Below are 26,375 nucleotides of genomic sequence, written 5' to 3'. Positions count from 1 at the left end.
GACCTTCTGATGTTTGTATAAGTTGTATTTTTTTCTTTTTTTACACTTGTGTTATTTTTTTATACATATATGTTTTTTATTGAATGGAATGAATAAATCTTGAAAATCTTGAAAATCTATGTACATGTAACTATACCAAGACTGGGCCAAATTTCTTATCATTTTGTTGATTCCAGAACCTTGCAGTACACACTGTTACTTATATGTTAGATGATCAACCTTTTCTGAATGATTCCACACTGTTTCTTTCACAATGCAATCGCATGACCAGAACTCAACTTTATCTTTAAATGCTACAACAGAGTTAAATCAATAAAATTGAAGGCTATGAGATGCAATTTCTCATCTGGTCTCTGTTTGTAATTACCATAATTAACTACAAATGACCAGGCAGCCCAACTTCACCATAAACAAATGAGGGTCAGCTCAGCATTGATTTGGAAACTGAGTGTTAAAGTAGGTTGATCTACAAATGAGAGAAAACAAGATTTCATAATGACTGTTTTTCTTTGCACCAAATGTTTATTCAGAAGATATCATTTAGTGCTGTAGTCAAACGTTTAACCGTCCGGTATCCGACCGCCCATGGCGGATTCCGTTTTCAATTGGACGGTTTCGTTTTCTCGTTTTCTTTTTTTTTTTTTTTTTTTTTTTTTAAAGTTTAGATTTATGCCCCTCCACCTGGCACTATGCCTGGCAATGTCTCCCAGCTCAGTAATCTGTGTGTTGACTCACCACTCTGAAACTAGAACAATTAACACTCCAATTTGTCTGTCATCTTGGTTTGAAAGTATCTTTGTAATAGATCTCAATATGTAGTTTATAATAATATTCATCCAATTTTTACACAAGGCGTACCACAAGGTTCTATCCTAGGTCCTCTACTGTTTTTAATTTATATTAATGATCTTACACATTCTTCTAAAAATGACATTGTTACTATTATTTGTGACAAGTTTGCAAGCACAAATCGGCACCTTCCCGCTTTTTCACACAGACCTGGCTTGCTGCCGACAGAGTCAGCAAAAAAAAAAAAAAAAAAAAAAAAAAAAAAACGTTTTTTTTATTTTTTTATTTATTTATTTATTTTTTTAAATTTTTTTTTAAAAAAATCGTTTAACCGAAAACCGTCCGGTTTTGACTGGCGGTTAAACGGAATTGGAGATATCCGTAATGTTACAGCACTAATATCATTTCATGCATATTCGTTTGGATACCAGTTGTTGCTCTTTCTGTATTTTTTTTTCTTTTTACATGTTTGCCTCATTTTAGAGGAATGGAGGAGGGAGTTTCAACCGCTGTTCATACAAGGAATATGGCTACTGAAATTTAAACTTGAATTGAATAAACACTGTAAAAGGTTCTGTGAAAAATGTCATTGAACTTCTGGTTCTCAGCAATCAGTAGACAATAATCTATTTAAAGTCTAGGCATTTGTTGTGATTTTTTTTGGATAGATTTTGACAGAAATACCCATATGCAGTACAGTGTACAGGTGTATATCAAATAACATATGCAAGGTCTGTTTAGAGCTAAAAGGTCATTAAGTCTTTGCAAAAGTATAGGAGTTAATGCCCTTCTACACCAGCTCTCCACAGATAATATTTTCTATCAATACCAAAAGTCTGTATTAACTCAAAAAGATATACATGTACAGTACATGTACATGTATGTGTACTTTTCCATAGAGTAAACAGCCTTCTGGCTCTAAGCAGACCTTAAATACAAGTACCATTGGAAATGCCCTTAGCTTTAGCAAACTATATGGTAAAGTACACGTGGATGGATCAGATTGGATGGCTGAGGTGCTTCAGAAATATTGATAAGTTTACGTTCGTTAGAGAGACTACCGGTGCATGTACAGTATTAGCGATATAAAGTAGACAGCGTAACGTGTTGTACCGCACGTGAACAGATTCATGTGTGAATTTATTGAATAACCTGGAACACGTTGATGTACTATCGGATTGGATGGGTGAGGGGCTAGAGAAATTTTGATAAGTTTACTTTCATTAGAAAGAATACCGGTACAAGTGCCGGTCAGAACACTACAATGTACTGTAGATCAGGGTGTGAAAGAGGGTTTTGCACACATGTTCACTATAGCTGAATGAAAGAAACAAAGTGAAATTAAGGGAGAATTAATTGTTTGCATATGCCCATTATGGGAGGAAAAAATGAAGAAAAAAAAAATACATGTGATGAGTTTTCTTTTAATAGTTCAGTATCTGTCGCAAAATTACACTTTTTGTGGATGGTTAGATTTTGTATTAAAAGTTCTAGAAAAAAAAATTTACATGAGCAACAACGACAACAAAAATGTCATAACTTCAGCCATTTCTGATAATTTACCAAAGTTGTTTGATGGAAATGATAATTGAAATATGATCAAAACTTAAATCTTCAAATGGGTAACACATGCATATACAAAGACATTTAAAAAACCTTAACAAATTTGCAATTGTTTTTATTCCCTTTTCAAAGTTATTTCAACTTTAATAGCCCTGAACTTTTACAAATACTTTTGTTTTATTACAAACGTGTAGATCAATTAGATCAAGTGTGCATAAATGCGATTCATACAGTATTTTCCTCCATCTTCATTTCATAAATTTGATGAAACCTACATGTACATGTACATAACAAGGAAATAATACATGAGGAAGGAAGTGAAAATGATTGTAAACAATCTTTTGAACAATAGTAATTCAAAATTATATGAATTATTTTAATCTTAATCCATGTCTAGACAGTAGACACCAACATATAAGGGGGTGGGGTGAAGTACATTGTGGTTGTCTCTCTAATACCCCATTCACAGTGGTTTTGAAATTTGTAGCGGCGTTGTAGCGGAGCGGCGACACCGCCATAACACCGCTACAAATGCATTCACAGTAGAAAAGTTATCCCGCTGCAGCAGCGGGATAAATATCATGTACCCATTCACGCTGCAGCGGGTGATTTTTATTACCTCCGTAACAAACACTTGTATGCATGGCTCATGACCCGCGAGTGACCCCGATATGACCGGAAATACTTCAGCGCGGGGTTTTAGGGTAAACATGTCAAGTTGCTTTTTGTATCCTCGATCATATTACTTTTTAAAAAACTAGCATTTTTATTGCTTCCAGTCAGAATATTTTAATTTTTTGAAGTGTGAAATATTTTTATTTGGATAATTATAATATCTACATAAAAATAAAATCAATTTGAATCCACTGGTTACTTTATTTCTATTTCACTTTATGTTCCCCATTGCTGGAGAAAAGAGGTCAGTGATAGGTAAGTAAACAAATCACACGTGTTTGTCGCGGTGTTATAGCGGAGAGCCTTCACACTGAGTAAACACCGCGACAGCAGCGGGACTGTCCCGCTGCTGTAGCTAGGCGAGGCTAGCGATAGTTTGTCGCGGCGTTATCACGAGGCGGTGTTATCCCGCGATAGTTTATAACGGGTCCGAGCCTTCACACTGAAGACAACACCGCGACAGCAGCGGGACAGTCCCGCTGCTGTCGCGGTGTTTGAGGCCACTGTGAATGGGGTATAATACACTAATGTACACTCCTGGAACTAGAGAACCTTTCCATGTACAATGTGTATGTACATGTACATGTAAGGAGGAGGGGGCAGGGGGCTGGTGGGCTACAGCCCTTTCAAGAAAAAATTTGAAATTTCCAGTATTTGGATAGCTACATGTACCTCCTCATATTAAATGTACTACATGTAGGTAAGTAGGTTGGTGTTCTTATCATTCCTACATGTATATTACAAAGTTATTTTAAGAAAGTATCAATTTTTTTATTAATGGCTGAAGATAGAAAGTTAATACTATTATTCAAGCAAGAGACTTCAGCTCCCTTTGTCGGAGTTAGGGCAAATTTTGTAGGAAGAAACACACACAAAAAAAGAAAAAGAAAAAAAAAAGACAAAGACAAAAGGATCTCTCTTTACCTTCTGAATACTTCCAGCCTTTCCATAATTCTTCTGCACTGATCTCCTTATCGTTTCTATGCAGCTGGGAATGCCTCTCAAAGTCATCCTCATATTTCAGCTCATCTCTCAAAAACTAAAGAAGAAAACAGAAAAGGAAAGGAAAAAATGGTTGATAAAAACATAATACGGCAAGTTTAGATATTATATTTACATGTATAGAAATTTAAATTTGGTAACAATAAATATAGGCTACTCTCACTTAAACGAAGAATAACTGTACACGTAATCAAACCTTGAAAGTTCATTTGAATAAAAGCATTAAAAACAGAGAAATGGAATGACAACAATTTTACATAAAATTGAACCAATAATAAGAAATTTTAAAAATAAGAATGTTAAAAATATGAAATCAATACAGCTACATGTACATGTACATACATGTAACTCAAATTGGCAATTTTGTCAGAGGATCGTGAATTTGTGATACAATGACGGATAACTCTCCCTGTTGTGGAGTACAAAAATATCACTAGTTTCTGTTTTTCTCCTTATTGCCTTCACCCTTGGGGCATCATTAGAAATATATATTATGGAGAGTGTATTATTGCAGGTCCTCAAAAATAAAAGAATTATAAGACCATCCCAAGTCATACTTATGGAGAAAAAAAAAGAAATTTTAGTCATTTTATGTGTAGGAAAGTTGTCTGACACAGTGACCTAACCGATTCAGTATTGGTCTCCTTTTCCCCCTCCTCTCAAAATATATGAATAATTCAGGATTGAGTAAACAGACTAATCACAAATACCGGTCTGATCCTTTCCTTCTTCCTTTAAATCTTGCCTTCAATCTGAAGTTTCCAAACTTTATTTATTTCAGTATTTACAAACCGAATCCAATACTGCCTTTATCCTTGATCATGACAATTGACAAAGCACATTAATAATGATTATAACGTATAATTGCAGCCTACAACAACCAAATATGATATCAAGTCCACTGTGATTAGAGAAACTAAAGATCCAAATTACATTGCAAGGACATACATGTACCATACATGTATCCAACATATCACAGTACCGTACTATACACCAGAATGGAATTTGATAACAGGTAATTCAATAATATGATTGTAGTGTTGTGGGGTAAATAAAAAAGGGAGGGGGGGGGGGTACTTTTATAGTCCATCTTCTTTGTATAATGGATACATGAGGAGGGCTTTGAAGCTCATGTACTGATTGTATTACCTTGTAGTAGTGCAATTGCCCTGTTGACCCTCTTGTGTTTTAAGGGCCCAAAAGTACGGTACTATTTTTGATGATAGCCCAATTTGGTATTGGATTACCATTGGGCCCTTAAAACACAAGAGGGCTAACAGGGCAACTGCACTTCTACAAGGTAATAACTAGTGCTGTAACATCACGGATATCTCCAATTCCGTTTAACCGCCTGTCAAAACCGGACGGTTTTCGGTTAAACGATTTATTTAAAAAAAAAAAAAAAAAAAAAATTTTTTTTTTTTTTTTTTGGCCGTGTGAAAAATCAGGAAGGTGATTTAACTGAAGGCGCCGATTTGTGCTTGTGAACTAGTAACGAATAATAGTAACAATGTCGTTTTAGAATAATGTGCAAGATCATTAAAGTAAATTAAAAACAGTAGAGGACCTAGGATAGAACCTTGTGGTACACCATGTGTTAAACTTGGATGAATATATTGAGATCTATTTACAAAGATTACTTTCAAACCAAGATGACAGACAAATTGGAGTGTTGTTTTAGTTTCCAAGTGGTAAGTCATCACACTGATTACTGAGCTGGGAGACATTGCCAGGCATAGTGCCAGGTGGAGGGGCATAAATCGAAACTTAAAAAAAAAAAAAAAAAAAAACGGGAAAACGAAACCGTCCAATTGAAAACGGAATCCGCCATGGGCGGTCGGATACCGGACGGTTAAACGTTTGACTACAGCACTAGTAATAACATGATAACATCAGTACATGTACATGTATATACTGTAGGAGTTACAAGGTACAGTAGGTTTTTAAATGTGATTGATGTAACCTGAAATATTTTTATCAATTAAAAAAAAAAAAAAATACAAGTTCTTCATAGTTCTCCAAAACTTAATTTTTTTGGGTCACTTGAATGACAGGTGTACTGAACAGTATTAATATATCTCTGGGACTCTGTAAATTGGAATGTGGTTTTATGAGGGTTTTTTACCAGACTTTTTAAATAAATACATGTACACAACATACAACTCTACACAATGAATATTAAATCTGAAGCTGCAAAATGGCTACATTAAGTACACTGTACAGTACAGTGTATGCAAAAAACTGCAAACATATCACAAAATAGCTGTGGATACTTGGTACAAAATAGCTGTGGATACTTGGTGCAAAATAAATGACTGTATTGATGAGGTACATGTATGCTGCATTGCACTTTGAGGTTTATCTTATTTAACATTAACAAAACTTTGAGTTTCATGCTAGATTGAAGATTCATATTCTAATTCATCATGTTTTGATTGTTGTCATTGTGTATGAACTTGCCTACAGATCGCTGTCCCTTCAGGGGGAGGGGCAGGGGAGTGGTACCAGTAGAACCAGTTCACAATTGGATTGAATTTCAAGCTGTATAAACCCTGTTGCAAAAACAACAACTTTTATTTCATGCCAACATGCTGTGTGATATTGATCAGATTTCATTTTCAGGTTAGAGTTGTCTTTTAGTAGAACCAACAGAGTAGAGTTGCTTAAATTGGATACATTCTTCCTGCATGTAATGTGTGCATACATTCATGTAGGCCTACTATGTATACAAAGTGCTTACTTTTCTTCCTCCCTCATATTTACATGTACAATAGAAATAAAGAATGATTTGATAATGAACATGCACACACTTTACTATTTTTTTAAAAGTTAAAGAACTATTTCTCAGAAATGCAGGGAGTTTGCTCTATAGACATTGGGCAACATTTGAAGCCAGTCTGTTTTTCGGGATTTAGAATAAATTTGGGAGTTAGAATGAATGTATTACTAAATAATCTCAATGTCACAATAGTCAATAAGTATAATCATTGCTGGTTGAGTGGTGAGATGATTCAGAAACAAACTGTCCAGCAGACATGGTTAAGGTCAGTTGAAGGTGAACGACTTAAAAGCAATTAGAGGGTCAATTCATATAAGCCTACAACATGTTGTAATTAATTAATAATTACTGGCTTGAGAACATCAGCTGTACTAATACGTGCATCTTCGATGCAGGCAACACCAAGCTGCCCATTTTACTCTGTGGGTAAAATCAAGTAAAACTGCATCATTTATAAACTACAATGTAGAACATTCAAAAGTAGAGTCAATTTATACTAACGTGCCATATTAGTGCAGCGGCTTAGCAAGAAAATTGTGCACTTTTTGATAAAAGCATGAAACTTCTAGCATAGTTTGCTTTCACCATAAGATTTATTTTCAGATGTGGAGGGAAGTCAGATTTGACCTCTGATGACCCTGAGAGGTCAAATCCAAAATGGCCGCCAGGCCGCATGGTCTAATGACATGTACAAACATGCTTAACTTTTGAACCAAATAGTCCAGAGAAACGTTTAAGGTGTCATTTCCAACTAACTTGGGGATGCCAATTCATTTGGTAATACTTCTGAGATCGCCTGAACTCAGAGTTTTGCATTTAGGTCAAGGTCAAGGTCAAAATTGACTAAAAATAGCATGTTTTGAAAGGTTACAAATGGTTAAATCTCATTTATTTGTCATTTGTTCTCAAATTTCTTTAGGAATGGTTCCCCTGCATAGTCCTCCACCTTAATCCTTTTCAGGTAGTCTATTTCAGTTTGATTTGACCTCTGATGACCCTGAGAGGTCAAATCCAAAATGGCTGCCAGTCCGCAAGGGCTAATGTATAAACGCAGTAACTTTTGAACCAAATAATCCAGAAAAACATTTAAGGTGTCATTTCCAACTAAATTGGGGATGCCAGTTCATCTGGTAGTACATTTGAGATCACCAGAACTCAGGGTGTGGCATTTATGTCAAGGTCGAGGTCAAAATTGACTAAAAATAGCAAGTTTTGAATGGTTACAGAAGGTTAAATCCCCATTATTTGTCATTTGTTCTCCCTAGCTATGTTCTCAAATTTATTAAGGAATGGTTCCCCTGCAGAGTTCTCCACCTTAATCCTTTTCAGTTAGTTTATCTAACAGTTTGATGTGACCTCTGATGACCCTAAGAGGTCAAATCCAAAATAGCCGCCAGTCCGCATGGTCTAATGTACAAACGTGGTAACTTTTGAACCAAAAAGTGTAGAAAAACGTTTGAGGTGTCATTTCCAACTAACTTGGGGATGCCAATTCATTACGTAATACATTGAGATCGCCAGAACTCAGGGATTTGCAATGAGGTCAAGTTAAAGGTCATATTAGGCCAAAAAAGTGCTGTTTTCTTTTTTAAAATAAACATTGCCTCTATTTTGACACTTAAGGTTTCATTATTTTAAAAATTAATAAAAAGACCCGTGTACCACCACTTTGACTATCCAGGGCCAAATTTCATAGAGTTGCTTATCGGTTGGTTCTGTGCTTACGTATTAGTTTCTACTTCAAAGCACTGCTAACCGTAAGCACACGAAAATGCATTAACCTTACGCTGCTTACTGGACGAAAATGAATTTTGTAACAATGCAATCCATTGTGAACGTACAAGGTGGACGCCTTGTTTTCTTGCTAACCAAAGTTGTCTGCTACAGTTATAGCACGAAAATTTGCTTACCGGTTAGCAGCTTTATGAAATTGGGCCCAGAAGACAAAAAAAGCTATTCCAAATACGACCTAAAACCTGTTCATAACCACAGCTATAGATATTTACATGAATTTAGCACTGTCCACAACTTATGCATATCCTAATGATATGGTAACGATCAAAATCTAACAGTCTCCAGAACAAGATCACATTCCAGTGCATCTTTTCTTGCAGCGACAGTGGATTATTCATGCCACAACTTTTATGCTTCCGGGAGAGTGGTCCAAAGAGGCTGCCACCCAGTTGTTTCGTTTGTCCAGCCCAAGTCAGATGGCTCTGCATCTCTGGATTCTTGGCCAATATCTGGTTTCAACAGTTGGCCTGGTAGCAAGTGCGCTTGAGGTGCTGCTTGAGTGCTGCCTGGGATGGAGGAAAGTTCTCCAGGTTTCTATACTTCTGTGCGAAGAGCTGTTTCCTGGCATCATTCACTATCATGCTCTCACTGGTTCGGTCGTATTAGCACCACAAATCGCTCTGGCAGTAACATTGATCCTTCACTGACCTCGATCCTAGGCATGCACAGGAGTTCATTGAAGGAATCATTCACCTCTGGGAAAGACTTCTAAGTTTTTCCTGTGAATGTAGAAACAGTGTGACACCCGGTGAACGCATGAAAGATTGGAAGAGTCATACATTGTGTCAGACTCATGGTGGCAACTATCATGATTTTATGAAAAGCCTTGTACCGAAAGCTTGATCTGACACCAAAAGCGATCCCCATCTAGCATCAGGAGCTGTCTTGCTGAATGAAGCCACGGCCAGTTCAACCGCATCAGTACCAACAATACGTATGGATACCCTTTTACACCCATGGGACAAGGCCTACCAAGTGTGACTCAGCAGGAGAGCAGAGTACTCCACTTCCATCTGTTGCATATTATACAGTTCCTTGCCCTGTGGTAGAGGAAGGTAAACGGCTTCGCATGACATGAAATCAAACAATTCGGTTTTGTTCTCATTGAATCGAAGGAAGTCCTTCCAGCTTTCTGGCAGCAAAATGGAAGGAGCCACCCTTTTCCTGGTGCCCTTTCCCTTTTCCTGCCCTATTGAGGCTTTCAGGCTAGCAGGTAAGTATACACCATAGCCAAGGTCGATGTGGATGCTTTTCTCGAGTTGAGCAAAGATGTATGGGGCAAACACTTTTTCTCCATACTCTTGAAATGTTCTTGATGTTCCAGGGTTGAGCATTTAATTGAACCACAGCTTCACCATCAATAATTATTGCTTGGGCCACAGGTGCACTATTGTTTTCGAGCAGATTTGATTCCAGGCAGCGAAGTAGATCTGCTTTAACTCCAAACCGCATTTACCTCCAGTTAACAAAGCTGTCGGGACTGCCTGGTTTTCATGAGAGAAGAAATTGTCCATATCTCCATCCCTTGTCTGACACGAGATGTAAATCCTCAAAAAGAGACCACAGTCACTCTTAAGTGCTGCAAGCTGTGCCTTCTGTTTTAACATATATATAACCTTCGCCGGCTGCCGACTGAAAAATGGCAACTTGTTCGTATGAAGTGTTTGTGTGACAGCTAGGTGTCGTACACTGCTCTAGCCTTTCTGTCACAAACTTTGTGTACTGCTCACCTAGGGTCTCAATCCTTCTCCCCGTTTCAGCCAATTGGATGTCCATGATATGTCGCTTGTGCCAATGACTAGTATGTCTTGACTTTGTTCTAGAGATGGATTCCCCATCTCTTTCAGTACTGTCAGAAGTTCCCATCCCTCAAGAATGCTGCCTGCACTCCAGGTTGCTGGTCAAGGTGATGTTTGTATAGTGTTAGCAGAAACGTTAGTTTGCTTTATGGCATGTTCCTCAAACTCTGTAGCGATTATTTAAATTACTTAAACCAAATAAAACACAAAGTAACTTAAAGAACATCTTACCAGTATTATTGAGCAGTAACGGAAAGGAGCAGTTTCCCTGACTTGAATTGAGGTTTGTACCGTATACTGCCTAGCTGCCCACTGACCATGCTATATGCATATGGTCAGTTACAAGACAACTACTGGTTTGGTGCTATAATTAGTGAAATAAACTAACTGACAGGGATTACGATGGAGACTATGCAGGGGAACCACTCCTAAAGAAATGTGAGAACATAGGGGGACAAATAAATGGGAAAACTTTTTGTAAACATTCAAAACTTGCTATTTTTTAGTCAATTTTGACCTTGACCTTGACTTCATGCAAAGCCCAGAGTTCTGGCGTACCCTAAAGTATTACTAAATGAATTGGCATCCCCAACTTAGTTGGAAATGACACCTTAAACGTTTTTCTGGACTATTTAGTTCAAGAGTTAAGCGTGTTTGGACAATTATTAGACTATGCGGCGGACTGGCAGCCATTTTTTATTTGACCTCTCAGGGTCATCAGAGGTCAAATCTGATTTCGCTCTACATCTGAAAATGAATCTCATGGTCTGCAGGGGAACCACTCTTAAAGAAATTTGAGAACATAGGAGCGAACAAATGACAAATAAATGGGATTTGTTTCGTTGTAAACATTGAAAACTTGCTATTTTTAGTCAATTTTGACCTTAACCTTGACCTAAATGCCAAACCCCGAAATCTGGCGATCTCAAAAGTATAACCAAATGCATTGGCATCCTCAATTTAGTTGGAAACGACACCTTAAATGTTTTTCTGGACTATTTTGTTCAAAAGTTAATTAGCGTGTTTGTACATTAGACCATGCGGACTGGCGGCCATTTTGAATTTGACCTCTCAGGGTCATCAGAGGTCAAATCTGACTTCCCTCCACATCTGAAAATGAATCTTATGGTCTAAACTAACTATGCTAGAAGTTTCATGCTTTTATCAAAAAGTGCACAATTCTCGTTATATGGGGAGCTAATCCGCTGTACTATATAATATTGGCCAACATAGGGACACATAAAATACCAATTTTATGTGTCTTGTTTTCTATTTAATAAATCTGTGCACTTTGACAAATAGCATTTATAGTGTACATAATGTATGTGTTTTTAAAGGGAAATTGCACCCTATCCAAAACTTTTCTCAAAGTAAGCAGAAAAATCAGAGAAGCAGACTGGTGAAAGTTTGAACGAAATCGGATATCCACATAATGTATCCATCCCTTTTATCCTGGATATCCATTGCTAATTTGCTATCCACAAAATATTTTGAGTAGTGCTCCAATGGAGAAGGTGCTTAGGAAGAAAAAAAACACTGAAATTTATGATAATTTTGTACATGACTAACTTGAGAGTTATCCATGATTACTTCACACTCCACTCCAGTACCCAAATCACAGATTTGAGATTTATTAAATAGCTTTAATGATCTCATACTTCAAACACTCTTGGTCAGATTTATGTCAAACTTCGTCAATTCTGATTCTTTTACTTTTCCGCTTTCATACAAATAAAAATAATCACAAAGGTTAGATTGACCTTTATAAAGGTACAGTGTAGGCTACATGTACATGTACATGTGGTACTGTTGTTGTTTCTATTCATTAATTCTGTATAATTATTTATTCATTGCTATTACTGTACAGCTCATGTACAACCTGTAACTAGACAGCTACAATGAAAAAACACAACTGTACATGTACATGTAACATTAAACGTAAATCAATAAATGCATACCAGTTATGAACACAAAGAATATCAAAGAACATCTTTTTTGTTTACAATGTAAGTTTGTGTTTCAATATTTGTACACCTGTTTCATTGTTGTATAGACCTGCTGAGAAATCGAAGAGTGTTTCCCTTAACAGGTCAACTTTAATTTCACATGCATCTCATGACTCATGTACGTGTACATGTTGTATCAACAGACATGTCACATGTGTACATGTACATGCACATACACTTACAATAAAAGAGAAATGTAAAAATGGGCAAGATTGCAGAGAAAACGTGTATGGAGATGGAATAATTAAATTGACAATGGCCATTTTAGATGTGTAATGTTTTTCTTTGACAGCACTTACTACATAATGTACATAATGTACAAATGTACATATTACAGGATTACTACGGATTAACCAACACAAACATGTAAATTGTGCACTTCCCTACTGAATTTATAAGCTGAATGTAATAGGTACGGGTACAGTACATTGTATTCTACCAGTAAGCCTAGCACATACAACAATGTGAAAATATAGTATTGTATGTGCATAATGTACCATATAACTCACAATGGAGAGTGGAGACAACAAAAGAGACCTTTTAATACTGGTCATTCAAATGTCTGGTATTATTGCAATTTGCAAGTACCTCAAGTATGCCTCCACATGTACTGTATCTCTAGACTAGAGCTACTCATGTACATTTAGTGCAGTATGCAGGGGAGTGTGTGTACACGTGGGCCTACACAATTGGCTCTTAACTTCTTTCAATACTATTGTTGATGGAAAAAGAATATGCACTGATCTTGGAAAATCAAAATATTCCAACACTGTAATATTCATTGTACAAACTGTACACCAAACTACATGTACACCTGTACATGTACTTTACCATTTACCATTTATTGGTGAGGCAGTCGTGAGGCAAAGTCGTGAGGCAAAGTGGTGAGGCAAAGTGGGGAGTGGGCAGATGGGGAGGGATACAGTACAATGTACAATTACACATAACAAAGGCCCCTACATGTTAACAATTCTCGCTATTGCCAATCACTATGAACATGACTGGCAAAGAAAGCGGACAAAATATACAGTTCCTCAGGTAGACAAAGGAACATCCCTTCACTGCTATTATGTAAAAAGGTGAATATGCATGTGACACCTGTTCTACACATTTTTACATAATAGCAGTGAAGGAATGTTCCTTTGTCTACCTGAGGAACTGTATATTTTGTCCGCTTTCTTTGTCAGTCATATTCATAGTGAATACCCCCAAATGCTTGGATGTTGATTTCATGCAACCATTTCCAATGCACTCTGGGATAGCTTGGTGATTTAATCGCTTCCGGTCCATTTCATACGGCTGTACTGTGCTAATCCGGTCTCGGCCGATAAACACTGAGCTAGATGTTTATTTCCGTATTTCAACAGTTGAATGGTGCAACCTTTCACTTTGTCTCTGGGTTTTTAGAAAGTATAAAGCGATTTTCTATTTTTTTATAAACTGAATTGTCAGTTGGAATATGGTGGGATACTGTGAATCTCCTACATGTATGTGCTAGTCGCACAAAAATAAACTAAAAAATCTTCAGAGATATCCCTGGATGAGAGATATGACCTGGGTACAATTTTAAACAATCACTATAGATCATGTGACTGGATAAAGGTTGCTCTGAAGGTAAGACAAGTTTGAAATCACTGCACGATCCAGACTCTGTAAGCAGCATTTTGACAAAGAACAATTACAAAATTGATGGACATGCAGTGAGATTCATGAAGTATTTCTTCTGGAACAATCATAGACTTGTAAAAAATCTGAAGAAGTCAGTAGGAGCCGCCAAGAGAGGAATCTAAAAACGCAATACATACATGTATTGCGTATGCATAAGACATGAAACTACATGTACCTGTATCCAAGAGTCGATCATCCGAGCATTTGAGGGTTTTGGCAATAGCGAGAACTGTCTGTGTGTTACATGTTAACTACCCTAACCATACAGGGACAACGTGTGTGTCATTTTATTTCACTGCATTATTGCTTTAACTCTAGGTGGTTTGCTGCAAGTGAAGTGTCATGTATGTGACAAAAGCTAAGTCTTCTGTCGCACATTCATGGTACAAACTGTAATGTGTATGCGTTGCCATTCATGTACAAATTGTACAATCATTGTTTACAGGCTACGTGGTACATACACATGTACATTATGCAAACTACTACTAACCTCGTCACTTTCTGATGGTTCGACATCACCATCATGGTCGTCATCCATCTGTCTGTGAAGCAACATTATGCCCTCCTTGCCGAGTCTGTCTTTCTCCCGATGATCATCAATGCATGCAACATCTTTTGTGCTACATTCTGTATCAATATAGACAAAAATAAATTGAGACGATAAACCAGGCCATGGCAGACTAGAACTTAAAAGCTACAGTATTACAGAATTGAGAAATGCAATTATTTATTTTAAGGAGAAAAAAATAAGGTGTGTGAAATAATTATTAAGAAAAGAATAGGAACATGAAAAGAGTCATAACACTACACTCTCAAACTTTCGATGTTCATTGGCATTGCCAAACCACAAATTTAAACAAAAATTACAAAGTCTAGTCTAGAGTCTAGATCTATTTGAAGGTAACCTAACGTCCCAAGGCTGAACTAGATCCTAACTTTACGCCGTCAACTTATCAAACTTCATACAAATGCATCTTCTTCTTCTCAATGGTCGACCGCACAATCAACAAGCTGATTATTCTATTCTGTCACTATTTCACATTGTACTAGACTATTTGTAGTTAGTACATTCAGTTTAACCAGTTAACATACCTTCATATTCATCATATTTTAAATCAGTAGACTAGGCCTACAGAGTACAGACAGTATCACTATCAATATTCATCATCAATTAGACTAATTATTAATTAGACCTAGATCTAGACTAGATCTAGAGGTCTACATGTATCAGAAAAGAAAAACAAAACAAAATAATAAAATTATTTTTACAAAGCCTGAACTTCAAAAGGTAAAGCAAACTTGTTTTTAAAAAAAAGTCTCTAATTTTTTTTCAAATAAATTCATTCCTCACAAACCTGGGTATTCAAAAGATCTATCCGTCAGTGGAGCAGAAGTGCCTCCACCCCCTTTCTTAGCGGTTCCCGACGCGGGAGTAAGGCGGGTAGAATCGACTGGAAACTGCCCCACCACGCATAAACAGACACAGGTGGTCCACACGAACATGATGAAAACAGGAATTGCATAGATATCCCGGTAAGCTCGATTCGACAGCCTCTGCTTACGATTCACGCTCACAGATGCCATGTTTAATTCTCTCCCAGAGATCTCGAATTATATTCAAATGGTTTGAAATCCACAAAGGCACATAGTTGAAAGTTAACAGGTTGAATTCCAGAAAATTCTTGTCGTAACTTAACTGCCCGGAAGTCTACCCTAGACCGATATCGTTCAGCTTTAGCTTTAGGAACCTCGTTTTTGCAGACAAAATTGTATTCAGCAGTAGACGCTGTACCATACCATACCCCGAGTCATGAAGTGAGCGTGGTATAAATAATGTCGACAAATCAACAGTTGTATCCAAATTATCTCCTAATGCTTAAAATTCCCGAATAAATTGTGGCAAATGTCGACGGTTTGCGACTCAAATCAGGCCGCGGCCGCAATCTTATAAGCAAACATAACTGTGAATGAAATGACAGCTGGAATTGGAAAAGGTCATATCATCGAGGCCAAAACGAGAATTTCATTAAACCGACTGGACGCACAAGTCTACGATGGATTGCTGACTTAAAGAAGGAATAACGAGTTAAAATGTATACGGTAATATCATCGAATTCAGTTCGTTGGGTAATACTCAAAAGTCATGGGGCGGGGGGTAATTCTGAGAACGATAGTAAACGGTACCTTTGATTTTTCCCTTTTTTAAATTTCTAGCAAATGGATATTTGAGTTTAACTTTTTTTAAATCTTTCTAACGCCGTTGGAATTTAATCTTTTCATTGGGTCCTTTAAATGGGACCCGAATGGGACAGGCGTCACCTGGGCAGTACTTCTGAATTTGAAATTGTAAAAATTCTCAATATGCTCTAAATATACACGCAGAACAGAATGCATTCATATATTTCGTCCTTGTTTTCACGAAGTGACGGTAGTGAGGAAAATCGTAACGCAAAGTGAATGCAATACTCTCCACTATTGGTTGACGTAAATATATAAAATCTACTTTTCCTCTTCCTCAAAATGATGTCCTTCCACGAAAAGAACAACTGAACAGACACCCCCCCCCCCCCCCCTGTCAACGGGATACAAAATTAGGAATCTGAAGAATAAAAAAGAAATTGCATAAAGAGAGAGATCAATTGTTAAGATAAGAAAACAAATATGAGTACCCTTACTCCGTAAATTTGAAAATTTCAAAGAAGCCAAGTGGCATAAACTGTAGCTTTTTTAAATTGTAGACGAGATGAGCAATTCAATAACCTTATAACCTCTTCGATTATATTATTTCCATTTCATTTTCATTGACTGATGTAAACTTTAGAGTGGTACAAACATCTGATTCATTTTTAATGAAGAAAGTATATAGTTAAATGAAGCCAAAATGTAAAAACTGATTTATTCATTTTTATCTCAATTGAATTTGTTTTTAAACCTATTTTCATCAGGGGTCGAGGCTTGCCGATGAAATATTTAGTTAGAAAATAACAATGAAATACTTTATTTCATAATAATGTAATTTTGTTCTTTAACTCGAATATTCAAAACTTTAGATTTTTGTTGGATAATCTTCCAATCGAAATGCTGATAAGCCTTTTACGAGCGATTTTAATCAGTAAGTGTTTCCAATAGGTGCTACGATTGGCAACTATAGCTTTAGACTTTGCTTAGTCGTTTTGTAGAGTTATTTACTACATCTAAACATACGTGTACAAGTCACACTGCTATAAAACATACCTTTTTGGGCGCGGGCCGCTTGAATAAACTTGAGAAATGATCTAAGAGTGAAATATAATTATTCGTAACAGGTGAATGCACGGTATGAAATAATTTGGAACTTTAACGAGGCACTTAACAAAGGTCTGTGCATTAAATTTGAATACATATACTAAAATGGTATATTGAATAGCCAAGCTTCCGGTGGTGCCATGTAAGTTATTAAAGGGAATACCACGCATATTGAATTAACCTTTTCTCTTTATATCACCGATTATTTCTTGCCCTTCTTTCTTTCTTTTCTTCGTTCCTTCCTCCTTCTTTCTACCTCATATCCTCTATCTGTGCTTCCATCTGCCTCCCCATCTCATTCTCCACCTAAAGTCATGTACATCGGCTCTCATTATCTCTCTCTCCCCCTCTCTCTCTCTCTCTCTCTCTCTCTCCCTCTCACTCTCTCTCTCTCTCTCCCTCCCCTCTCCCTCTCTCTCTCACCCTCGCTCTCTCTCTCCCTCTCTCTCCCTCCCTCCCCCCCTCTCTCTCTCTCTCTCTCTCTCTCCCTTAATTGCTCTTTGATTGACAAGAAGTAAATCTGGAATAAAACATAAAGAACTAACTGAATTTGATAATGAAACAAGATCGACTGAAATGCTCATATCGTCCATGCCAGAAAATGCCCCTTAGCAATTTTAATAAAAGAACTTCTACCTCTATAAATTGCTTGACATAATGCTCACTAGTGCTGCAAAGATAGGCATCTTCTAACATTTCATAATAATAAATAATAAACGTAACTTGTATAGCGCCAAATCCACAGTGGTCGTGCTCAAGACGCATGTAGAAATTATTAAGAATGAAAAAGAAGCGTATTTACATGATTTTTTTTTAAGGAATCAGAGGTAACTCCCCGGTTATTCACTTTTTGTTATATTCGGGAAGGCTTTTCCATTATATAGGTAGGACACGCATGAACAAGTGACCTTTCCCTGTCTTTGCAACTTTAAGAATCACAAGGGAACCAGAAGTGGATGAGCGCAAAGATCTCGCGGGGCCGTGTAATTTTGGAGTAAAGAAATATTTTATTGGGCAGCAGAACAGTAGGCAACAAAATGTTGACATATAATGCGATCTTTAACAGGGAGCCAGTGCAGTTACTGCAAAACAGAGGTAATGGCTAGAACACAGTGACAACGCTTGCCGCTCCCCCCCCCCCCGGGGGGGGGGGTACTTACAGTGACGGGGGTCACTTTTTCACACAAAAATCCCTAAACATGGGTCCCATTTACACCAAAAATAGCCTAAACACCTATAGGTCCTTTTTTTTTTGTTCGGGTCATTGTTTTCAAGGGATTTACTTCGAGAAAAATCCCCCATAATGACCCTTAAAAATGGGTAGGGGGTTCGAGGTTTGAGTGGCACACCTCCGACCAAATTCGCCAAGCTTCCAACATACAACAATATACAAGAATAACAGATCAAAATTAAGTAAGCTTGAACAAGATAACCCGCGAAAGCTCGAGAGCTTATTTCCAGTGGGGTCCCCGACAGGCATGTACACAATTAATAAGTTAAAATAGTAATATTTACAGACAGATAAGAAAATTATTAAAGATAATAATAATGATAATAATAATAACAACATTAAACTGAAGCAGCAAAACAACAAGTGAGGCAAGATGACAACAACAACAACGTTGAAGATGATTGATCATTGATAATTGTATCAATAGCATGTAGGGTACATGTATATTCAAATGTCTCATTTTTTGTCTCTCGCTTTGAGGCTACCTTTTGTAGGTTATAGCCCTTCCATCCCTAAAGTGATTGTTATTGCCCCCCTTGAAAGATGCTCCACCACCCTGGCTACATGATCTTGTTTGGATGGAAAAAGATTGAATTAGAATTTGTTTTATTTCTAGATTCATAGGCATTTAGCGTTGCCTCGGGGGGGGGGGGGGGGCAATTATGCCCTTAGATCCGAAAAGATTCCGGACACCCTCCACCACCCCCCCCCCCCACCCCTCTCCAATTTGTTTACTACATCTGCGTTGCAGTATATGCATTTTTGCTATAGCGCCATCTCAGGAACGGAACGAACATTGTTTGGCTTCGAAATCGAAATATTTATGCGTAAGAGGGCGTATGGACTTATGGATCATGTCATTTTCCTTACGAATCGGGACCTTGTTTTGACCATAAAAGATAGGATTTGACGAGTTTGAACTCTGTGTAATAATGAATTTTTTCAATCAGAGATAATCAATCCTCGGAACTTCGGAAAATCTTCAAATGAATCCTGGTAAGTAATCAAAACTGTATTTGCTATCCTCCCGTCTCGCAGTTCGCAGATCTTGCTCTCTGAGGACTGAACCACCGCTGTGCCTCCCCGTGTGACTGGGCGTTGAAGGAGGGTACATGCAAGGCCAAACCTCGGCCAGCTGTAAAACTAAAAGTGAAGCCATGGCATGGAAATAGAATGGGCTTCTTCATTACTATTCATTATTCAATTTGGGTGGCTGTCGCATAAGGAAGCCACTGCACTCTCAACCCCTCGTTAATGAGCCAGACGTTGTGACTTGTGACTGTCACTGTAACACTCCAGGTTGTGAATCCGGACAATTGATTTAAAACAACAATTAGAAACAGTTTAAATGCCATAAGAATAAGTCAATATTTACTAAATTTGTTAAGAATTTTATCAGACAATATATAAAGGACAATTATTGATGATGGTCATTGTTATTTGATTAACATTTTTCATTCAATCTGAAGGCGAAAAGGAAGGCTTTTTGTTTGTTGGGTGTCCAGGGCAGCGTCTCACAAAACTGTCATAAGTACAAGTTTACCGACAGTCCGACATTACATTGAAATGCGTTTATTAAGTTTAACACACGTTTCAATGGGATGTCTGTGAACTTGTACAGTACATGTACTTAGTCTATGACGGTTTCATTAAACGCTGCCTTGGACTCCCAATCCCACATGGCTGTTGTGTACTCCGGAATTTTGCCATTCTGATCTAGACTTAATTCTTAATCTAATCGACCATGCTCTCTCAAAAACTGATCGATTGTATTTTTTTTTTCTATCCTCATTTAGGGAATCCATCATGTTACCATACTGAGGGCAAGTTCTGGAAATGGAAGGTATAACTTGAGCAAAGGAAATATATACAAGGAATTAAAACCCAAGTTTTGACATGTTTCATGAAAATGTGTGGATCAACATGTTCTAGTTGTGACAGATGCAAGAACAATCGTTTGTGATATTTTAAAATCAGAATTGTAAAGCAATTTAACTCCCACCATGAGCCGCTTTCTAAGAAGGATGAGCAGCACTGCCTCGTCCACAGTGAGTTCTCCGCCTCCAGCTGCCAATCACCACTCTCAAGAGAGGGCGATGTCACCTGAGGTGGAAGCGCAGCAGGTGCGTCTTGAGGTGTACCTCAACCACTGGCAGCAGATCCAGGTGATTGTCAACAAGGTTTTTAACAACCGTCGCACCTGGTCGAAGGTCAACCACGATGATGTCCAGACTGTTGCTAACTACACCATCCAGATGATGCATCTCCTGGTCGAGGAGGAAGCTCCTGCTCAGGGCACTATCGGCCGGCTCCTGGAGATCCTGATCCAGGAGAACATCCTGGAGAAGCTCTACATCTGGAGCGAGCGTATCGGCGATTACCAGGAGGACGCCAAACGAGAACTCCTCAAGATCTACGAGCTCATCATCGGCCAGTGCAAGCAGTCGGTGCTGATGCATCCGGCAATCCTCAACCCGCTGCTTAGTCTTCTGCTGGCCTGCTGGGAACACTCACGAGAGGACACAGAGAGGCAGCTCATTCCCTTGCTCCAGGCTCTCTGTATCTCTCTCTCCCAGGACCCTAATCTCCTCGAGTTCCTCTTCCATGCCAGTCCGAGCAAGGGGCCGGCAAAGTTTCTTCTCTTCTCGCTTCTCATCCCTTACATCCATCGAGAAGGGTTAATGGGTCAGCAGGCTCGGGATGCTCTCCTACTGTGCATCTCTGTATCAGCCGAGGCTAAAAACATAGGCAAATACATTGCAGATAGCACCAATCTTTGTCCAGTAAGTATATTTTCATGCACTTGTATTGTTGTACACATACCATTTTCTATGATTATTTCTCATAATCTCCCAGTCTCCAGAGATGTACTAGACATTTTTCTTTTTTCTATGGATTTGGTATATTACTATACACCTGTATGTCCACTAATGCCTCCTTCTGAATTTATTCAAAGTTTTGTATTCTGCTATAGACAGAATTGCAAGTAATTAATTTACATTTCAGAAAAAGAGCCCCCCAAAAAAACAAAAACAAAAAAACAATTAAAATAATGAAGAACAATTACACAATTTGTTTTAAATCATCCACTCAAGCTTTTTTATTTGAATACCAGGAAGGAACAGAAACAGGAACCAAAACTTGATAGAAGTCTGCTTGATATCGAGTTCATAAAAGGCTTCAGTAGTTGAAGCCACATGTACAGTACACTGTATAAAGCCACACCAAAGCAAAGCTTAAAAAATAAAACATGGTTGATATCCCATTGAAGAAAATTTCAGGGGAAAAAACCTTTCACTTAAAGAGATTCCTTATGGAAAAGAATGTTACTTCTTGTTAACGCTAATATGTTCCATATAAAAATATTATGAAAGAAAGAACTGCATCCTACCTAAGTTGGTAAAAAGATGTAACGAGTATAGAATAAAAGTACCAAGTTACAAATCAATGGAAACATTAAAAAAAGTTATCCTGCATCATTCAGTGAAAACTTATTTTTGAAAAAGTATTACAATAAAAAAAAAAGTTCTGTTAAGTTCAATGAATGACTTGAATGTTCAGCTTAAAGTTATCTGAACAATGATCCTGGTTTCAAATTCCTTTATTTTGGGGTCTACAAATACTTAAACCCCACAAGTTCAATGAACATTCCCTTCTCCATCATCCACACTCTGTCTTCATTATTTAGAGCTATTTTAGTCCCTCAGAGTCACTCTAATGGCAGATCTCAGGACCCGTAGTTCCTTTTCCTATCAAGATTCCATCAGGATATGTTTCATTTGGGCAGAATCCAGTCAGCCTTACGATCTACAGTGGCTAGATCTCTGCCCGCAGCTCTTAATCATGACGGATTAGTTCAGTAAGTCATGCTAGCCCACTTACTAGACACTGATACACTATGTATCATAGAAAATCTGTAGGATGCCCATTGAGATTTCAGAGATTTTTCGTGAATTATGTCAATGTTTTTGTTAATTTTTTTATCAACTTGCTGTGCAGTTTTGCAGAATGACATTGACACACTTTGTAGAAAACTTAGTATTATTTCAATACAAGGAAGTGTTAAATACAATTCGCAATCTTGATTATCTTTTCAAATAATAATAATAATAATAATCTAATAGTCCACTCCAAATTTTATTAAACCGAAACGGAAATTCTTTTTGCCCAATTGATCGTGAGCCCGGCAGCCACTGAGCAGCGCCAGATCGACGTTGCTCTATCCCTTATTGTTGAACGCCAAACAAGGTAGCAACAACTCCCATCTTTTAACGTCTTTTGGTATGACGCGGCCGGGGTTCGAACCCACGACCTCCCGGTTGTGAGGCGGACGCTCTACTGACTGAGCCAACATTCCGGTACAAAGTACATGAAAACAAAGCAATTCATATTGCCTGACAGATAAGCTCTTAACTAGATTTATACATTGAAGTAGTATTAAATCTTTCTAGGTTCCTCTTAGCATCTGAGTGTGGAAAATAGAATGCAGAGAGTTCTTTTCTAACAAAATACATTTACATGAATTGTACACTTGGAAATATATTGTAGGTGAATTACAGTCTCTTAAGATTATTTGATAAATATGTTTGTAGGATCCACACCCCATCATCACATACATGTACGAACACACCCTATATAAACTAATGAACAACTGCCTTTTGCAATTTATCAGAAGGGCAACATACTATATGGAACTGGAAGTCAAGGGTGATCTACAGTGTACATGTTCTGTACATGTACATGTGTACCTCAAGAAAATATAAAAGTGCTCTGGTAAACTCTAAAGGGTTTTACATCAGCAAATCCAAAAAGAGCTCACTTGAACACAACAGTATTTTTCATTGTTTATTTGTTCACAATGCTAAATACTTTGTAAGGTTAGATTCAGATATATGTACACTGTACATGTACTTTGGATGAACCAATGATTACTTTGAAACAAGCTCATTATTTAATTGTGTTTTGAATGTGGATGCCAAAGTGTCAAATAAGCCAGGAAATCTATTAAAATTATTCAATTTAGTGACAATTAAACTAGCCTTCACTTTGATAAGGGAAATTAGTTCTTGTAAATACTGTAATTGGCAATGAGCCACCAAGTTCTCTCCACTATGTGTCTGAAAATTGAGTGTATACTTCATAGTCTATTCTTGTATGAAGATAGTATTGGATTAAATTCTTTTATATGGAATTTTATTTACAAACAGATACATGTACAAATGTACAGTAGTTGCCCATAAAAAGTCTATACAGTTTTAAAACCTTCTCTGGGAATGTGTTCCACATACAATCCCATCATAAAACATTGTGTGATTTCTTTTACAATGTACATTGTAGCTGAAACCTAAACCTATAAGTTTTTAGAGTTCCCTGGTGAATTAATACTTGAGGAAGAAGGACATTTTAGAAGATTCTCAACGGAAGCAAGAAATGTAACATGTAAATTCTAGACCCAAGAACCGGACTTCCTTATGTTGGGTTAACTGTGCTGTTTCCTTCTTGAATATCAAAAACAAATGTTAAATCATGTTCTAAATTGCAATAATACATACACTTGCACATAAAGCTGTGCAATGGAATGAACGTTGCAATTACAATATGAATACATGTACATGTACTTGTACTCTCTACACAGGCTGAACAACATTATGTTTTTGAAATTATTAGAATAAAAATGTATTTGTAACTAATAACTATACACAAAGAAACATTTTCGTTTTGGGGAGGGGGCAACCATTTATGTGTTTGGGATAAGAATGCAGTGTACTGGTGTACAGTGTACCCATGAAATTGCAAAACAAAATACAAATACAGATTATATGTGTATTTTGTAAATATAAATACATTACGTAATGCCTGAAGCCAGCACAACCTACGCGTTTACAAGCCTACATGTACAGTAATACTTGCACTTTGCAGGCCTATGGATTGCTTACACATGTAGATATTTTAGGGCAAAATCTGTGTGCTAAATGCATTGGATAGCTACCCAGATGGCGAAGCAGACAGCACTGATTGCAACTTCATGGCGTAAAGCCCACTTACAATGTAATTGACCGTCGGTGCAGGCGATGCGTGAAAAGTGAATTATCACTTCCTTTTTGTAAACGCGACTCAAGATCTAGTGCTTATCATCAGTGTAATGCTTGGCAGAGTATGATTTCACTCTCTGGGTCTTGCAATAACAGTATAAAGTGCGTGGATCAAGTTCACTGAGCTTTTGAAAGTGCTCAAAGCCTGAAGCTACAGTTGTTTATTACAGCAGTATTCTAAGTTCACTGCGTAACTGTTGAAATCTCAGGTCACTTTTACATAATAGATGGGACAGTGAATTATTGATTATCAATAAATCACTACATAACAACTACGGTACATTGTACACCCATACATGTACATGTAGATGACTCAAATTCACAGGTTACATGTAGTACAAATATTTTGCAATTATCTTGGCATCTGTAAAAATCAACAAGTTTAATGAAATTATTTAATACAACAAATTGAAATAAAGAACATAACATTTCTTATATATCCATAAATTACCATAAATCTCCATGTATAAGACCATTTTTTTGCCGCTGAAAAAAATTCAAAGTCAGGGATGGGTCTTATACACAGGTACATGTACTGTACAGGTTGTATCCAAAAAACAAAACAAAAAAGTTTTTGTTTTTTTCTTCGCCCAAAAATAAGGGTGCATCTTATACACAGATGCGTCTTATACACAGAGATTTACGATATATTAAAAGCCCATGAAAATTATTGTTATAACATGATTTATTTATTTATTTATTTAAAATGGTTTATTTCATTAAAAAACATTCGCGTCCCGAGAGCCGAATTGCAGTTTCTTTTACAAGGTATACATCAGTGACAAAGTAAAATTACACGTAAAACATTATGCATGGTAGCATTATGGTAGTAAAATTGGAATTCTTTTGTACATACGATATATAATTGTGTTTCAACGACCTTAGCAAATTGCTTGGTACATATACAGAAATTCGAATTGTATTACCATACTTGCAATAAAATTATATATTAAACTTATACAATATAATTATGAATAGCAATGATAAGAGAGACTTCACCAAATCCTTATTAATAATGAGCTACAGTACCCCCTTTTTTTTTTACCCTAAATGGTTCATACAATCATCTTTTTGGAGCCAGAAGGGCATTGTACTTTAACATAGAGTTAACAACCTTCTGGCTCTGAACAGACAAATTCTACATGTACATGTAGAATGAGAGCCTTTTCACACAAGCATGAAGTGTAAGTGTACATGTACATGTTGTAAACATTGTACAAACTAACTCCTTCTGGAAAGGAACTAAAAGATGGGTGTGGCTACATGTATATGGGCACAATGTTATTATTATAAAATATTCATTTGATGACTCGACCCTGATGGAGTGTCATACACAGTACATGTCTCAAAATGATGGCCAAACCTCTGTCAAAAAAATGAATCATCTCCATGTGCGTATACTGTAGTGTAACCACTCAAAACATCATGCACTTTGGAAGTTTGGTGGCAGGATAAATTTAGATTATAATCCAAATTAAAAACAAAACATTAATGTTGTGAGCTCTCTTTGAATGTAGTGGTGTAAGAATGTGTTTTTCTCTCCTAAATTTTTCACAGCATTATAGAAAACCTCACCCAAAGAAATAACTTCAGTTGTTATGACAGATTTATTATATTCTTGCCCATTTATCTACATGTATACGATTCCCCACCAAAGTGTAGAGAGAGGGTACAAAGCAAGAATAATGTGAA

The 26,375-nt window shown here is 37.1% G+C and overlaps 2 protein-coding genes across 7 annotated transcripts in view; one reads left to right on the top strand and one right to left on the bottom strand.

The window, feature by feature from the left end:
• Window positions 1-16,069, bottom strand: part of LOC581356 (stromal interaction molecule 1) — a 50,434-nt gene extending 34,365 nt beyond the window's left edge. For 2 of the 5 annotated variants that reach the window (XM_030980640.1, XM_030980639.1), the window contains exons 1-3: window positions 15,431-16,069; window positions 14,566-14,702; window positions 3,952-4,066 (exon numbers count right to left, since the gene is read on the bottom strand). In XM_030980640.1, the coding sequence (XP_030836500.1) occupies window positions 3,952-4,066; window positions 14,566-14,702; window positions 15,431-15,659 (481 nt within the window). In that variant the 5' untranslated portion in view covers window positions 15,660-16,069. The remainder of the gene's footprint in view (window positions 1-3,951; window positions 4,067-14,565; window positions 14,703-15,430) is intronic. The other 3 variants (XM_030980638.1, XM_030980641.1, XM_030980643.1) reach the window with 2 other exon arrangements.
• Window positions 16,070-19,413: 3,344 nt separating this feature from the next.
• The window catches only part of LOC577683 (FTS and Hook-interacting protein), a 40,754-nt gene continuing 33,792 nt past the window's right edge, over window positions 19,414-26,375 (top strand). For both annotated transcript variants that reach the window (XM_030980637.1, XM_030980636.1), the window contains exons 1-2: window positions 19,414-19,587; window positions 20,388-21,374. In XM_030980637.1, the coding sequence (XP_030836497.1) occupies window positions 20,595-21,374 (780 nt within the window). In that variant the 5' untranslated portion in view covers window positions 19,414-19,587; window positions 20,388-20,594. The remainder of the gene's footprint in view (window positions 19,588-20,387; window positions 21,375-26,375) is intronic.

This window comes from Strongylocentrotus purpuratus, unplaced genomic scaffold, assembly GCF_000002235.5.
Source record: "Strongylocentrotus purpuratus isolate Spur 01 unplaced genomic scaffold, Spur_5.0 spur5_scaffold_11, whole genome shotgun sequence".
NCBI classification, from domain to species: Eukaryota; Metazoa; Echinodermata; class Echinoidea; order Camarodonta; family Strongylocentrotidae; genus Strongylocentrotus; species Strongylocentrotus purpuratus.
Note: the sequence above shows the minus strand (reverse complement) of the source record. Positions and strands in the feature narration are given on the sequence as shown.